At 40.3% G+C, this 16,213-nt stretch overlaps 3 protein-coding genes across 3 annotated transcripts; 2 read left to right on the top strand and 1 right to left on the bottom strand.

Annotated features, from left to right (window-relative positions):
• The first annotated feature begins 2,485 nt into the window (after positions 1 to 2,485).
• Positions 2,486 to 10,081, top strand: prpf39 (PRP39 pre-mRNA processing factor 39 homolog (yeast)). The gene is made up of 15 exons (XM_061052395.1): positions 2,486 to 2,636; positions 3,852 to 4,298; positions 4,519 to 4,712; positions 4,873 to 4,998; positions 5,311 to 5,429; positions 5,597 to 5,764; positions 6,002 to 6,182; positions 6,592 to 6,699; positions 6,797 to 6,961; positions 7,405 to 7,531; positions 7,631 to 7,899; positions 8,458 to 8,642; positions 8,744 to 8,827; positions 9,097 to 9,211; positions 9,428 to 10,081. Exons 1-15 carry the CDS (start codon positions 2,624 to 2,626, stop codon positions 9,515 to 9,517), a joined length of 2,391 nt encoding a protein of 796 aa, XP_060908378.1. The 5' UTR covers positions 2,486 to 2,623; the 3' UTR covers positions 9,518 to 10,081.
• A 417-nt stretch (positions 10,082 to 10,498) lies between these two features.
• faua (FAU ubiquitin like and ribosomal protein S30 fusion a) lies at positions 10,499 to 12,269 on the top strand. The gene is made up of 5 exons (XM_061052394.1): positions 10,499 to 10,594; positions 11,050 to 11,131; positions 11,289 to 11,433; positions 11,870 to 11,925; positions 12,035 to 12,269. Exons 1-5 carry the CDS (start codon positions 10,530 to 10,532, stop codon positions 12,158 to 12,160), a joined length of 474 nt encoding a protein of 157 aa, XP_060908377.1. The 5' UTR covers positions 10,499 to 10,529; the 3' UTR covers positions 12,161 to 12,269.
• A 1,803-nt stretch (positions 12,270 to 14,072) lies between these two features.
• Positions 14,073 to 16,004, bottom strand: fkbp3 (FKBP prolyl isomerase 3). Its single transcript, XM_061052392.1, has 7 exons — positions 15,853 to 16,004; positions 15,375 to 15,476; positions 15,176 to 15,274; positions 14,928 to 15,063; positions 14,749 to 14,816; positions 14,544 to 14,641; positions 14,073 to 14,382 (listed from the first exon to the last, which is right to left on the bottom strand). The coding sequence occupies exons 1-7, from the start codon at positions 15,955 to 15,957 to the stop codon at positions 14,328 to 14,330; spliced, it is 663 nt and encodes a 220-aa protein (XP_060908375.1). The 5' UTR covers positions 15,958 to 16,004; the 3' UTR covers positions 14,073 to 14,327.
• Positions 16,005 to 16,213: the final 209 nt, after the last annotated feature.

Here is a 16,213-nt window from a genome sequence, read left to right as displayed (position 1 = left end):
GACCCAGATCAGCCGCCACTTCCTCTACACAGCTCACACACACTAGTGCTGCGTTCAGGGGGCAACTCTTGAGCTCCGTCATCTGAGGATCAAACAAATATCAATCTGTCTGTGAGAGGCCTGGAGTTTTATTTAATTACTTTATTACACATTACCATTTTTTAAACTTGATGTTTATTTAGCCTCTCTTATTTTAATAGTCATTTTGATTATACTTGCCTATGTGACAATAATAGATTTATTCGAATCTAGTGTTTTTAATAACAAGGCTAAATCTATTTAAAACATTGGGCTTTTTTTTTTTAACCCTTTTTAAAGTTGACATGTGCTTCACATAAAAACTGTAGCTCTTCTACAGATGTAATGTCGGGGCTGTAATTATTGATACCTTTGAGTTTCTGAGGACTTCATTAGGCCCACTCAATCAGCTTCTTATACTCTTCTTATCTTCACAGATAGCAGGACCCTGATTGGAAAATTAGACATAATATACTAATGTACACCAATCGATTAAGCAAAATTTAAATCATATCTAATGACAGTTAATGGTTTTTCTGTCAATTTTTCTAGGGCATTTCTAGCTGACTCATTGTTTAGGTGAGCCTTGTGATTAGAAGATTGAAGTCTGTCAGCCCTCACCAGGTTGTGATGTCATGCTGTATGTTCATCTCAAGTGGTGTACTTGCAGAAAGGTAAGGAGTGAAGCCCAAGCCTTCGCAAGACGTCTGGTGTGAAGTTGATAATTACATTTTTATTTTGTCAGAAGTTATCAGTTAAACCCCTATTTTTGATTAACATTGTTATTATAACACATGTAACTTCAGGTTATCACATGTACTTGGTAAGTCTACATATTTCTTGCAGTATGGAGTTGAATCCACATGACTGAGTGCACTTATTATAGTAGCTAGCCTATATGCTACCTGTGGGTTTTAGAGTTATGAAACATAATCAATTGATATATCCACTATTAAAAAACAAATTCTTAACGTCATCTTAAATCATGGCTACACCCAAACCACGTGCCATGGCGAACAAATAGGCCTAATGTAAAATTTAAAAACATTCGGACTGTACCTGAACGCCGCACGCGCCATTTCGCATGCGCGCTTTTACAAAAAAAACTGGAACTGCAGACTGATCCATTATCTCATGTTGACGCCATTTAAGCTTTCTTTATGTATTTAATCACCCTTTAACTCTTAATCTTCCACAAGAATAACATAAAGGCTACTTATTAATAACTGAAACAGACCTGTTGGGACTATTAGAGAGGGGTTTTCAGGTGATTCTCTCTTACAGGTTTTGTCATTCATTCAAAACGGTTCATATGATCAGTCTGTGACGTGGAGGTTGTGAGTGGGCAGGGCAGCAGGAACTACATTTTCTCATTGTTAAAAGCAGCTTATTACTTGACACCATCTTAAAACTGATTAATAACATAATTAACTAAATATAGCCTATAAATCATAACAAATGAAGGACTTGCAGGCTAAGCCTTATGAAAACGCCTGTAAGAGGAAATTTAAATGTATGACATGATTACTATATAGTGACCTTCAAGATTTAGTAACTCCACTATGTTGGTGTTTTAAACTTATATTTAACTGAAAACTGTGCTCTTACAGTTATTCAAATGATTCACTGTGTGAAGACAATGCCATATTTTTGCACCGGCTATTAGGCCTATTGTTCCATTTATTTCCGGCAGACACAAATACTGATATAAGGCAGGGTTACAACATTGACAACAAATAGCCATGTTGACTGATTTTTTTTTTGTTGAATAGCTAAACACTGTCTTAAATTATTATTATGTCTTGTCAAGGCTAATCAGGTGCATTTGGGGTTGATAAAAAAAATGGTAACACGTTTTCACAACATTTATAGCAAAATATATTATTAAAATAATATTAATAATATATAGGCCTTCCACCTGTTGCCTATTCACATAAAGTTATATCTCCCCATGAGCCCGGTTGATTCATCAGTTCCTGCTGTAATCGACAACTGTTTAACAACATGCAAGTCCACATCGCTGCTCTGCAAATATAGCCCACTTTGGGGAGAAAAACAAACTGCTTATCACTCATGTAACCCCCACCCCCCTTACAGGATATTTCAGGTCAGAGAAGGCACACATAACTTGGGTTAAATGCTGATATCCAGTGCAACTTTCTATTAACTTTCTTTAAGTTGAAATATAGAAAATATAAAACTTAGGAAGTGAACGCACAACAGCTAACAAATCCCTCACTACATTAATAATCTCTGAATCCTACATTGAAGTGTAAATTATTAAATATAGGCTGTTCTACTCTTGACTAAACCAAATATTTTCCCTTTTTTTGGTTTAGTTTTGCATCTATAATCTCGTGATCACGTTGTAAAAAAGCTTCAAGAATGTGTCACCAATACCGTAAAAAAAACAAACCAAAAAAGTAATAGGTCTGTCTGTCTGTACGAGCGCGCGCACAGGCAGGCGGGCCCAACTCTGAGCATGCGCAGTGCGCACACTCTGCCCTCGGCTCCAAGTGAAGAATAGTGGGCGAAACGCGGCTGATTGTAGTAGGTTAGTGACTTCGAAAGCTTCAAACGAGTTCCCAAGGTGGACTCAAATTTCATGGAAAATACTGGTAAGGTCACGAAACTTGTCTTTATTCTTGAATATTGTGTTCAATCGCCATTTCTTGTAGCAATTGTACCTTGTGTAATTGCCAATGTTAGCCGACTAGCTAACGCTGAACAGCCGATGGTACCGACTATTACCTGGGCGTGGATGCAAATGCTTAGCACGTTGTGGTTGTGCTTGTCGACTCAGGTTTCAAGGCTGTACTTTACAGTTAAGTGTACTTTATTGACATATAATTATATCTGAACTTAAACGGAAAGTGCTGTTGATTAAGTAAATACACATTTTAAGTTCTCCGTTCACTGAAATGAGCGCTAATGTTGAGCTAACAGCCTCAGCTTACTTTAGGGCCGTGTTACTTATCAGGACATAGATGGAGTCAAGGCCCAACTTCAGAATGAACTTTGACTGTGCAAACAACCTTGCTGCTCCAACATGGTGTAAAATAGGCAACACAACAATCGATTTTAGTGGAATGTATTAATAACCTGGGATCATTTAAAGTAACGACTTAGTGTTATTAAATTAAGAAACGTATCACGTGGATGCATTATTTTTAGCAGGCAACACACGGGTTTAAGCTAAAGCTGGCGTCGTTTTAATGTTTGTACAAGGAAGTGAACTGTAGCACCAGCTGCTACTGGGGTGACCTTTTTTAGTAGAGAGATTCTTTCATTAGAAGTTAATGTTTGAACGACCAATAGTACCCACATCTAGTAAACAATGTCAAACTTTTTATCAGGATTACCAAGTTATTACCTTGATTTTAAGGCTGTTACCAATGTAACACATTACAAAACGAGTTTTGGAAAATTCCCTGCTCATGGGAAAAGATCTTTAGGTTAATTAACATGGAGTAGGACAGTATGGCTCATCATTTATATTCATTGATATTTATATTCACTCATTTAAATAGTCACACAACCAGTATTGTAAAAGAAAAGAGAGGCTTTTCTTGTCTCCCTGTAGTAGCCTGTTATAAGACCGCTTGAATTTTCGACTTTTGATTAATCACATGGTTACTATCTTGCTTAATTTATAATTTTCCAATTATAGATTGGATCAATTCAATATTAACCGCCCCCCCCCCCCCCCCCCCCAAAAAAAAAAACCTCCCCCCACAGATTTATAAAGTGTTTCTGATTCTCTAAACAAACGTGCCATGTATATGAACAATTTTTTTCTATCTCCAATGATAACTTGACTTGTTTTTCATCAGGCCCACAACTCTCAGAGGACACAATAACTGGAATGCTGGACGCTGAGTCCCCTGCCATGGAGAGCAACGGGGATGCCTTTCTTCCTGACCTTCCTGTTCTAGGTCAAGCTGCTGACTGGTCCTTGGACCAGGTTGCTCCTGGACCTCTTACCAGCATTTTGCCCGAGGATTCCGATGCGTCCCAGGATGCTCCTGAGCAGTTACCAGACCAGCAGATGATGACGACAGGACTGGGTGCTGTTGAGAAAGCTGTGGAGCAATTTCAGCTGGCCAATGCTCAGCTCTTCCAAGAGGAGCAGCCACCACCACCTCCTCCTCCTCCTCCACCGCAACCTACAGAGGAGCCAGCACAGCCACCAGAACACAAAGCAGAGTCTGTGGAGGATCAGCCAGGCAGCGTTGAAATGAGTTTAGAACCAGAAGCTGCTGTTCAAGATGCCAGTCAAGGTAAATAGTCAGTATAGCTTGCCGGTTGGTACCACAATTCCAATATGTAATATATATATGTTATATAATAAAATAAAAACTTCAAAAAAAAATCTGGTTAAAATGGAGACACTAAAATCCCCTCTTGTCCTATTAATTAGCCCTGTTACCACATTTAGGAGCAAAACCTTTTTTGCTCTTCCACTTGCTGCTTTTTGTAAATAATTAATAATTTCTCCAGATGCCACAGAGACACCACATGTGACAGAGGATGGCATGGAGCTGGAGGAACAACCAAAGGACACAGCAGAGGAAACAACTGTTCCTGCAGAACCAGACCTGCCGAGTGAGTTTGAAAAGCTTTTTAAGGGATGCGAGGAGAACCCAGAAGACTTCAATGGATGGGTCTACCTGCTGCAGCAAGTGGAGCAAGAGGTAAGATAAAGAAAAGCAAATCAATTGTAAACTGTATATTATAAAACGGGAACCGAAAGAGGTCAAGCTTTTTTTTTACATTATTAGAAACCATGAAATACACAATAACAGTTAGTTGTACTAAAAGTGACCAATCTTTCCTGGTACTGTTCTTTTGCAGAATATCCTTGCAGCTGTGAAGAAGGCATTTGATGTATTCTTCCTGCGCTATCCCTACTGCTATGGCTACTGGAAGAAGTATGCAGATATTGAGAAAAAGCATGGCAATATACAAGTTGCAGAGGAGGTAAGCATATTATTAATGGACACAAATTTTTGCTTTCATGTAAGACTGCTCAATCTTAACAAACATCTGGCTGCTGACCAGCATCAATGTGCTGTCATTGTTCCTTTTCTATATCTGATTAATGTATCATGCACAGAGTCAAACCATGCGATTGTCCCTAAGCCTCCATTCTTAGTGAGTGCCTACTGTAACAGTCAAAGAAAATAAGGCAAAGGGACAGAGAGAGCAACTTCGATGAATGTAGTGAAAAAGTTTGACCCATGGACAGGCTTCTAATTTATGTTTAATTTAATTTATTTGTACAACTCCTAGGTGTACAGACGAGGTTTGCAGGTCATCCCTCTCAGTGTGGACCTGTGGCTGCATTACCTGACCTTCATCAAAGAGAACTCCGACCCTGCTGACCCTGACACTGAGGGACGCATTCGAGCGTGAGTAAATGTCATATTTGTTTTTAGATTCCCCCCCCCCCCCCCTTCCTTCCTTCCTTCATATCTTTTAACTCCCCAGAAATATTTAACACAATATTACATAGTGTCAAAAAGAAAAACAGTTGCTTATAAATTCACAATCAATTATTTATTTTTTGCTACCATAGTGCCTATGAGCATGCAGTGCTCGCAGCAGGCACAGACTTCCGCTCAGACCGTTTGTGGGAGTCCTTCATCACCTGGGAGACAGAGCAGGAGAAGCTGGCTAATGTCACCGCCATCTATGACCGCATCTTGGGCATCCCAACTCAGCTGTATTCCCAGCACTTCCAGAGGTAACTTGGAAAACAGAATAAAATCTCAAGTTGTGTCCTCTGTTATACTCCCAAGACATATTCTGTATAGTTGAGATTGTTTGAATATAAAATGATTGTAGCATTGATTTGTAAGAGCTCTCTTTCTATCAACACAAAAGAGACTATTTTTTACCTGTCTTAAGATGTTATTGAAATGAGACCTGCATGTAATATCTTTTTAAACTTTCTAATAATGGAATGTTACATTTGTCACAGGTTCAAAGATCATGTGCAGAACAACAACCCCAAACATTTCCTGTCAGAAGATGAATTTGTTCAACTGAGACTTGAGCTCTCTAAAGCCAGTCTGACGCCGATGATCAGTGAAGAAAGTGAGACCCCTGTTCCTCAGGAGGATCTGCCGCCTGGAACTGAGGATCTTCCTGACCCTGCAAAGGTAAAAAACTACTTATCCTGTAGGGGAGACACATTTACAAAAAGTACAGTTTTCAGGGGGTCACAGGAGCTTCCTATTCTCCATGATGAGGTGAAAAGATAGCTTTGCTCAGGTTTGAATAGGTTTCTTCATGTCAGCAGCCAAGCCAGTGAATGCCAGGGGGGATTCAAGTTGGCATCCAGTCAGGGATTCGCCCTATAACAACGCTGGCTGTTGACCCCAGCACCTGCACCCAGAGGCTGAAATGCAGGGTGCAAACATACCCCCTCTCCCCACAGGCTTCTTGTATCTGGCGAGCTCATGGTGATGTAAATCCTCAGCTGCAGGACCAGAAGTTTTGACATTAAGTGGAGAAAGTGATGCGTACGTGACTGTTAACCAAGTGTTTTCTTTGTGTGTCTTTGTGTAGAGAGTGACAGAGATCGAGAATATGCGCCACAAGGTGATTGAAGTGCGGCAAGAGGTTTTCAATCACAACGAACATGAAGTCAGCAAGCGCTGGACATTTGAAGAAGGGGTGCGTGTCTGTGTTTTTGGAAATAGAACATTTATTTTTGTATTCTTTCCACTGTAAAACAAATAATTATGTATGCCTTTTTAATTTTTTTTTATAGATCAAAAGACCATACTTCCACGTCAAAGCCTTAGAGAAGACCCAGCTGAACAACTGGAAGGAGTACCTGGACTTTGAAATCGAAAACGGGACCCCAGAGCGCGTGGTTGTGCTTTTTGAACGCTGCCTCATTGCCTGTGCACTCTACGAGGAGTTCTGGACCAAGGTACCGTGAGCTTTAACCTCTCTTTCACTCCTGCTATCTCCCTGCACTTCCCCAACAACGATGATATCACAACGACACAGTAAATCGTCCTGCACTCTCTTTGCGTGTAACGTTGATATTTGACTGTATCTGTTGTATTAGGGGATGGCCAGCTTGCCACACAAGATTTGACTGCAGCATTTGCCAACTACTACGTTGCATCTTCTTCGTCTCCCACTACCTTACAGAAACTTATCTAATTGGTTCCATGAAGGTGCTGATGGGTTTACACAGAAAATTTCTAAAAACGATCTTGTCAATGAAGAAATTCACTGCTTCTGTCTACTGAAATTTTAGGTTTAAAATGCCTTGTCTCTTTTGCCTTTCTCTTTCTCCTCTGTTCTTTTTCTCTTCTATCCTCTCCTGCATCTCTTCCAACTCGCTTTCTCTTTTTCACTCTGAAGTATGCAAAATATCTAGAGGGCTACAGCACTGACGGCGTGAGACATGTCTACAAGAAGGCGTGCACCGTCCATCTGCCCAAGAAACCATCCATCCACCTGTTGTGGGCAGCATTCGAGGAGCAGCAAGGTGGGTGACAGTCAATCATCTTGGGGTGGTGTAATTGTGATGCATAATATTTTAGAAAAGACATGCTGATTGAGTATTATCCCCCCCCCCCCCCCCCAGGCAACGTAGACGAAGCTCGTGATATCCTGAAGTCCCTGGAAGCGGCAGTACCTGGTCTGGCTATGGTGCGTCTTCGGCGGGTCAGCCTTGAGCGACGCCTTGGAAACTTGGATGGAGCAGAGGCCCTGTTACTGGAGGCGATGGAGTCTGCGAAGAATTCTACTGAGACCTCATTTTATGCTGTGAAGCTGGCCAGGCTGCAGATGAAAGTGCAGAGAAGTCTAAGCAAGGCCAGGAAGGTGCTGCTGGATGCTATTGAAAAAGACCAGGTGAGAGCAGGCTGAAAAACCTTACCTGACATAGACATCCATTAAAGTCAGCCACCATATAAAGTCCTAAAAGTTAGCATTGAGTATATGTTCACTTGAATTAAAATAACCCCATGTAGTGAAACAACTAAATCATAAACCTGCCATTATTGTTTATAGGTGACAAAGCCCTCTGTATTTTTCAGGTGAAGGTTAAACAGGTTCTACAGACACGCCCTACAATATTATTTAGTCACCTCTGTCCTGAATTACCGGCTGCACTATATATTCTGTGTCATCCAGGACAGTGTCTTTTCTTCTGTGTTTCTGGTTCTCTTTCTATGTATTTTGAAAAATTGTTCAAATGTAGTTCTGCCCGGAAAAAAAACCTAACAGGTGTTTAGGTGTTGCAACATTTACAGTTTCTACTTTTTTTTTGTAAACGAGTCCCTGTTTGGAAAACTAGGACAGTTATTATGTTAGGTTTCTTTTAAGTTCCTCACAGAGAAGTTAAAGTCTACATGGTTTTCAAAGTATGAACCAGCTTAATGAATGGCATTTTTATTTTTTGCTATACAGACGAGTCCAAAGCTGTATCTGAACCTGCTAGAGCTGGAGTACAGCGGAGACGTGACACAAAATGAGGCAGAGATCTTGGCTTGTTTTGACCGTGCCCTGCAGAGCCCGATGCCCCTTGAATCCCGCCTCCTCTTCAGCCAGCGCAAAGTGGAGTTCCTTGAGGACTTTGGCAGTGACATTAATGTGTGAGTGTTGTGTTACTTTAAGAGGCAGGAATGCTTGTTATGCATTTATTCCCTTTGTCAGGTTTCATATTCAGTAAATGTTTTATACTTTTATCTCTTAGACTTGTGGCTGCATACGAGGAACATCAGAAACTACAGAAAGAAAGTGAACCCACGAAGAGGAAGGCCGAGAACGGATATGACAGGTGGATAACAGAACAGGGCTTGGGTCACATCGACACATATTTATTTCCACACATTTTGAAGTAACACCCACTTTAACTATCAACACTCCTTCTAAACTGTCTTGGAGTTGGTCATTTACATTTCCTGCGAATGGCAAATATGTAATGGATGTTTAACTCTAGCTCAACATCTAAAACGTCACTAAATATAGTGTTTGCTCCCGGGGTGCACCACCCAAACTCTAGGATGTAACAAAGAATTGTATTAACTTAAAACTGTTGGTCTACAGCTCCACGGAACCTGACGCCAAGAGACAGCGTGTGGAAGACAGCGCCACGGGTGCAGCAAACGCAGCGACAGACACACAGGCCAACAACTCTGCATACAACTACAACTGGTACCAGGTGGGTTTCTTATCTGACGAGTTAATGGCTCAAAAAAATATTTAATTTCTTGCACTTGATGTCACAACAAGCATGTGAGGCTTTTCACAGCAATTCTATTTGTTTAGAATAAAATGATTTAAAATATGTAATAAAACAAAACTACCAATTTAAGAAATGTTTTTGTTTGAGCCTGTGAAAAATTTCAGCGGTTTGGTTTTCTCTCTTTTCTTTTAGCAACAGTACAGCGGTTGGGGACAAAACAACTGGGGACAGTACAACCAATACCCCCAGTATAACCAGTACTACCCCCCTCCTCCAACATAATGGACAAAATCCTGACATGAAGATGGAGACTCGGAGACAAGCATCCTTTCTGACCTGCCTACTCTATGAACATGGCTACTCAACAGGCTGTCAACGAGAGAAAAGAAATGGATTTGTCCCTTCTTTGTGGTTTAATGTGTGCTTATCGGATATAGAACACCTTGTAGCCATCATTTGGAAAATAGCACACTTGGGCCTCATGGCAGTCATGTTGATTAGTCATGTTTAAAAAAACAATTGAATTGCTCATCCATCATCTCCAACACTGGCTGCTGTTTTGGATTGTTTATGCATGTTAACTGTGAAGGCAGATTTATTTCCCCCGTGTGATAAAGGCTTTTTATCTTTTAGATTGGATGACTCAGTTTGAGCTCTCTCTTTGCGTTAAAGAATTTAAACTTGTAAAGGAGGCATTCATAGATGTACCTCTTAAGTTGTGTGTTTCTCCTGCCCAAAACTGAAAGATTTTTAATATTTCCTGGTTATGTTTCCATAAAGAAAATGAAGAGTTCCTCCTTTTTTTATTTTGACTTGATTTCATAATAAAGAGATTGATATCCTAAATTTGTGTGTTTGCCTCATACTTTTGAAACCTACATTTATTTAAGGATTGTTGAAATGATTGTGAGCCGTCAATACATAATGACATATTCCAATTATTAAGATTGTTTTGTATGTAACACATATTTTCCACATGTTGTCCAGTGAATTTTAAATTATGACAACTAATAGTTACTAGCGAAGTATTTTTAGTTAAGACTACTTTTAACCTGAAAACCTGGGAGCTAAATCATTTGAAAATCAATCCATACATGAAAATAGCAGCTACACCTTAAACCTACGTCTGCTGGAACGACAGTTTGTTTATAATGACATTATTGATCTATCAGAGCAATTATACTGATGTGTTCGCGATTGTACAATCATAAAAACATCACTTGATCCCTCAGCACGACACTCCAAGGTATAATGGGCGTGGCCACGAGCGTAAACGCATTACGTAAATCCGCACATGCGCAGTGACTTCCCTCAATCAGTCCTTTTTATGCCTAGCGTTGAACGACTAGCATCAACGAGGTAAGGCCTGAGCAATTTAGGTAAAAAAACATGTTTTATGTAAAACCGAGACAGATTTCTGTTAGCGAGTATATCCCTTATATAGTAGTTTATCTCATATTATACATATTTTTCACCAGATCGTCCAGTTAAATGAGTTTAAGAGCGACTTTATGTATCGTGTGCCCCATGCGGCTAGTTATGTTAGCATAGCATTAGCAAGCTACCAAGAGAGACATGTCTGTTTCTGTTCCCGGCACGTTTCGTTGGTCCCCTTCTCGTAATTTCTTAAACCGCATGTGCTTTGACAAAGTGAATTTTTATTTTCTTCCACATTAAGTCATGTAATAATTTTAGACATGAGAGAGTTATCAATGTTTGCCGCCTGGAAATAAAACTACGTCAAAAGTTGATTTCCGCAGTAGGTTAAATGACAAGGACTGAATCGATTGTCCCCTCTCTGTTTTATCTTCCAGCAACAAAATGCAGCTCTTCTTGCGTGCCCAGAGTACTCACACCCTTGAGGTGACCGGACAGGAGACTGTCGGACAGATTAAGGTAAAAACTTTTACAAGTCGATGACAAAACACCAAAACCTTCATCTCAAAGGAGAGTTCATAATGGAGAAAAAAAAGATTGTCATTTTGATAACAACATTTGATTTAACGTGGAAGTGAGTTTGGATAAACAATTCGTATCCCTCTGTGTCTCTCAGGCCCATGTCCAGGATCTGGAGGGTCTCCTGGTTGAGGATCAGGTGCTGTTGCTTGCTGGGTGCCCTCTGGAGGATGATGCCTCCCTGGCATCCTGTGGCGTCTCAGAGCTCTGCACCCTGGAGGTAGCTGGCAGGCTGCTGGGAGGTCAGTTATCAGAGACAACACTTTTTTTAAATGAAAATTGAGAAAAGTTAAATATCTAAATGCTAGACTGCGAATTATATTTGTCTAGTCTTGTTTCAAATTAAAGTTATTTTGTTGCTCCTTCACTACAGCCATGTGTACACTCTTTATCAGAAGTTAAGCCGGTGCTCCATTTTGATCCCATACACATCTGTACAAAGAATAACATGAAACATCTGTCTTGTCTGATGTTACTGCTGGCTGTTCATGTCCAGCCCTGATGATGCAGACCACCTCATCTTTGGCACAAGCCATTATGTGGACATGTATCACTGTAACACACCACTGACTTTGTTTTCATCCGGTCATTCCCCCTTGGGAATTTCATCGCCATTTGTAGGAACCTTGGTTTGTTAAGATCATTTCCGAATTAACCGCTTCCCTTCACCCCCCTCAGGAAAGGTTCACGGCTCCCTGGCTCGTGCCGGTAAAGTCAGGGGACAGACCCCCAAGGTAAGAATATATTATGCTTTTTATGTTACCCTCGGTCCCAGTCAACACAAACTATTCACCCATCTATCTAGACTCTGAAAAATAACCGATGCCCATTTTTTTTTTAAAGGTTGACAAGCAGGAGAAGAAAAAGAAGAAGACTGGCCGCGCTAAGCGTCGCATCCAGTACAACAGGCGCTTTGTGAACGTTGTGCCCACCTTCGGAAAGAAGAAGGGACCCAATGCCAACTCCTAAGTGCTTTAATGCCTGAAAGGAGAAACATGGTCACCCCTCATCAGTTTCTACCAAGTTCAATGTTATCTTTCTGTACAGAATAAACTGTTTGGCTTGGACAAAAAAAATCTGTGTTGTGATGTGTGTCTTTCTTTTGAGAGGTCTTGTTGGGCAGAGTAATAATAATAATAAATTAAGACTTGTATAGTGCTTTTCTAAATACTGAGACACTTTAACAAGGAATAACAACAAAAATGACGGGAACAGTACAAATAAAAAGTAAAGGAAAGAGGATGAGAGTTAGACTTTATTGTCCCCAAGGGGAAATTCTTTTCCACTTCACAGTACAGTTATGGACAGCATGCCAATAGATAATAACAGATGGACAAACACAACAAGATAACATGCAGACAAATATATAGACAGAGTGGGACTGGGGTGTTTTAATTTTGGCCTTTTGTTGAGGGCTGTTATGGCTGCAGGCACCAGGCTTTTGCCATAACGAGCCCTCCTGCACAACAGGGACCTGTACCTGCGTCCAGAGGGCATAATGGTGTAGCGGCAGTTGAGTGGGTGTGTGTTGTAAGTGCGATGCGTGAGATGGCCTTGAAATTGATCTTTGACAGTTTGGGTGTGGGGAGACCAATTAATTTGGCAGCTATGTTTGTGTCACGTGTGGGGTTGACCCGGTTTTTGACAGTGAGCATGTTAAAGAAGCAAGTGGAATAGTAGAGCAGGATGGGCTGGACAATACTTAGATACAACAGCGGGAGGAGATGGGGGGTCAACATACAGTCCTTTGAGTTAGTGGTTGTAGGCAATGTTAGTTTTTAGGGATTAGTTGAAGGAAGTGAGTGTGGGGGGAGTTTAATGTGTTTGGGAGTGAGAGTAGTTACTTGCAAGGCTTTATGACAAAACCTCTTAAAGGGAGCTCTTAAATTTCTGCCTTCTAGATCTTCTGACTTATATACGGGTTTATAGCTTTACTTATTTCATTGCATTTGTTTTTAAGTCAAGACATTAAATTGTGATTTTATGAGTTGTACCAAATTTGTTTTTGAGGGCTTTCACCTTCTTATAAATATGCTAATGGCTGGAGTCAAGAATGATATGTGGGAAATAAGCCGTAGGACAGACTTGAACCAGGGCCGTCTATAGCCTCCAAATATCTTGCTATTTTTTATTTCTGTTGCTAATTCTTTTGCACCAAAACATCAAGTCAAATTCCTTGTTAAAATAAATGTACTTAGCAATAAATAAAAAAACATTCTGACATACCCAATCTAACTGCTAGGCCATCAGTGCTTCTGTACCTAGTTTAATTGTCTTACTTTTAAAGCCCTGCATGGACAGGCACCGGCCTTTATCACTGAATTTTTACGGCATTATACTCCCGGCAGATCTCTCAGGTCTTCGGATCAGGTCTTGCTGGTAGTCCCTCACACCAGACAGAAGACGAAGGCAGACTGTGCTTTCGAGGTTGTAGCCCCAACTTTTTGGAATTCTCTGCTTTTGGGTTAAAGACTTGTAGGTACTGTTGACTCTTTTAAAAAGCAACTCAAGACCCATTTGTTTAGACTCGCTTTTGATTAATCTGTTTTGTATATTGTTGACGTTTTGCTTTTTCCATTTTTAATAGTAAAACATAAATCTGGATTTGTGTTGCACTCCTGCAGCAGTGACTAAATTGACGATCATATCCATGGGCAGAAATCTGAGTTTTCAGGGTCTTACCAGCAACATTTAGAATAGCAGCAATTAGTTGTGTTTGATTAAGTGTTCTGATAAAGTTTAACTACACTGTTCACTACCAGAACCTAAACACAATGTTATACAGTTAACATGAAAATAAGACTGATCAACAGCAACCAACAAGTACATGGAGAGGAAGTGGTTTCATCAATAGAGCAGAAAATAAATAATCAGTCCCTCGTCTCTGAAACGGGTTTATTTCTCATTTACATCATACATGCAAAAGAACAAAACAATACAGACATTAAGGTTTCAGGGTGTCTCATATTTACATTATTGACAAGCCAAAACTTAAAACGCTGGCCGTTCCTTGAATCGAGACAGAGCAGAAACAGAACGGTGCAATCCAATCATTGTAACTTTAACCACTACACCAGCAGGTATTTAATTCCCTGTCCTGGAAATGTAGTGCATGCGGGCCAAAAAATCTCCTCAGTTAATCCACCGACACCAGCTCCACCTCAAAGATCAGCTTCGCATTGGGAGGAATCCTGGTAGAACCGGAGTTAAGAATAAACAACAGCTGACGCAGAATGAAAGCCTTCTTTTTATAAAATCAAAGCAGACTATTAAAAAAATTATTAACATTCAAATTATTACAGGACACACACAGTGTTAAAAAAAAAGAAGCAAACACTTAAGAGAAGGATACTTGGAATCAGGGAGACCCTTTCTCCCGTAGGCCCACTCTGGCTCAATCTCCAGCCGAGCGGTTTCACCCTTACTCATTGTTAGAAGGGCCTCGTCCCACTGTAAAAGAAGAGATTTACAAATGATGATGCGTAGGTAAGAGATGTGTCGTATTTTCAAACTGACAGAAATGTAGAGTCCAGTGTGAAAGAACCAGAATCACTCACTCCTCTGATGACTCTGCCCAAGCCAACTTTAAAGGTAAGTGGTTTCGTTTGCTTCTTCTTTCTTGCAGCTGCAGAGAGACAACAATGAGAGTTTGAGCCCTTGGTGATGATATTAATCAGTATAAACGATCATGGCGCTCCCACCATATCTGGTGGAGTTGCACTTTTTCCTGACATACTTGTGGGAATATTTGTGTCGAAGACGGTTCCATCCTCCAAGGAGCCCGTGTACCAGCAGCCCACAACCTCTCCTTTCTTTGGAAAGTTTTCTTTGTCACCTTTCTTCAGCACTGCCTTTTTGTACTTGGGTGGACCCTACAGAAAACAACAGAGGATCAGTCCTTTAATAGTTGTATTATGTGTAATATGTGCAGAGCGATTACTGAAAACGAAAAAAACACTCTGAATTTAAATTCTGGTCAGGTACCTCATCTACAACTTCTGTCTTGGCCTCTTTGGTTTTCTCTTCCACTTTCACAGCTTTCAGCTGCTCAGTAACAACTTCAACCTCGGTGCCTTTGAATTTCTGCAAAAGAGCAAATAAATCATGAATCACACATATTAGTTGTTGGGTCATCCAAACCACACAGGTGTAATGTTGAAACAGTCTCATTATCAACACTTACTTTGCACTCAAACAGCTGATTGTAGGCGATGATCAGTTGCTCTTTCTTTGCTGTTTTGGCGACATTTTTAATGTTTCCCAGCAGCTTGTGTTCATTGAGGAACTGAAACGGAAGACGGACAAGCTTAAAGGTAAGAAATGTATTTAACCAAAGTATTTATACTCTTTAACATGGATGGCAGGTTACGGTTCTTAAATTAGAAAATTACAAAAAAAACACCCGATAGGCACATAAGTCTATTTGTCCTGGTGTCGTATGACGTAACGAGCTGTGTGTTGTATGTGAACAGTGTAATACATGTGTATATAATTGAGTCTGTTGTGGTACACTGCGTCTAACACGATGCTACTGCACAACATCCTTCCTGATGTGGCTCCATAAGCTAACCATGCTGCATGCTGCGATTCACAGAGCATTTACACTTTATGCATCAACAAATCAAAGAATAAAACCCAAGAGACAAAGGTGATAAACGAACCGAATGTGCTGCATTGTCCTGAATGAACTTTATGATGTCTTTTTTGGGTAAATCATCATTTTTGAGCTGCTCATCGCTCCACTCCCGTGTTGGTTCATCCGCCATTTTAAGTGGCGAACTGTTCAACTTTGACCCTTGTGGCGTATATTAAAAAACTGTGAAAACTTATCTTTTTATATATCGGGCATATTTTTTAACTCGTGTTTTTTCAGTGGATATTCCGGATGATTTAGAAAACTCAGCAAATCCGCAAAAAAGAAAGAAACGTCAACAGCGGAAAGGTTTCAAACATTTCTTTATTTATCGCATGAGATGTCAATATTAGTTTAATCCATAATATATACACAACATAAGCAATAAT

The sequence above is a fragment of the Labrus mixtus genome, chromosome 12, assembly GCF_963584025.1.
Source record: "Labrus mixtus chromosome 12, fLabMix1.1, whole genome shotgun sequence".
NCBI classification, from domain to species: Eukaryota; Metazoa; Chordata; class Actinopteri; order Labriformes; family Labridae; genus Labrus; species Labrus mixtus.
The sequence above is the reverse complement of the archived record's forward strand: the minus strand, read 5'-3'. Positions and strand labels throughout refer to the sequence as shown.

What these genes read in the sequence shown, in the direction of transcription:
- fkbp3 (XM_061052392.1), bottom strand. Translation starts at nt 15,957, where the DNA reads ATGGCGGATGAACCAACACGGGAGTGGAGCGATGAGCAGCTCAAAAAT. An exon ending in ATCAGCTGTTTGAGTGCAAA is followed by an intron (nt 15,275 to 15,374) that starts GTAAGTGTTGAT and finishes GCTCTTTTGCAG; the next exon opens with AAATTCAAAGGCACCGAGGT. An exon ending in TGGGCAGAGTCATCAGAGGA is followed by an intron (nt 14,642 to 14,748) that starts GTGAGTGATTCT and finishes CTTCTTTTACAG; the next exon opens with TGGGACGAGGCCCTTCTAAC.
- faua (XM_061052394.1), top strand. Translation starts at nt 10,530, where the DNA reads ATGCGCAGTGACTTCCCTCAATCAGTCCTTTTTATGCCTAGCGTTGAA. An exon ending in GAACGACTAGCATCAACGAG is followed by an intron (nt 10,595 to 11,049) that starts GTAAGGCCTGAG and finishes TTTATCTTCCAG; the next exon opens with CAACAAAATGCAGCTCTTCT. An exon ending in AGACTGTCGGACAGATTAAG is followed by an intron (nt 11,132 to 11,288) that starts GTAAAAACTTTT and finishes TGTGTCTCTCAG; the next exon opens with GCCCATGTCCAGGATCTGGA.
- prpf39 (XM_061052395.1), top strand. An exon ending in ACTGAGGGACGCATTCGAGC is followed by an intron (nt 5,430 to 5,596) that starts GTGAGTAAATGT and finishes TTGCTACCATAG; the next exon opens with TGCCTATGAGCATGCAGTGC. An exon ending in GCTGGACATTTGAAGAAGGG is followed by an intron (nt 6,700 to 6,796) that starts GTGCGTGTCTGT and finishes TTTTTTTTATAG; the next exon opens with ATCAAAAGACCATACTTCCA.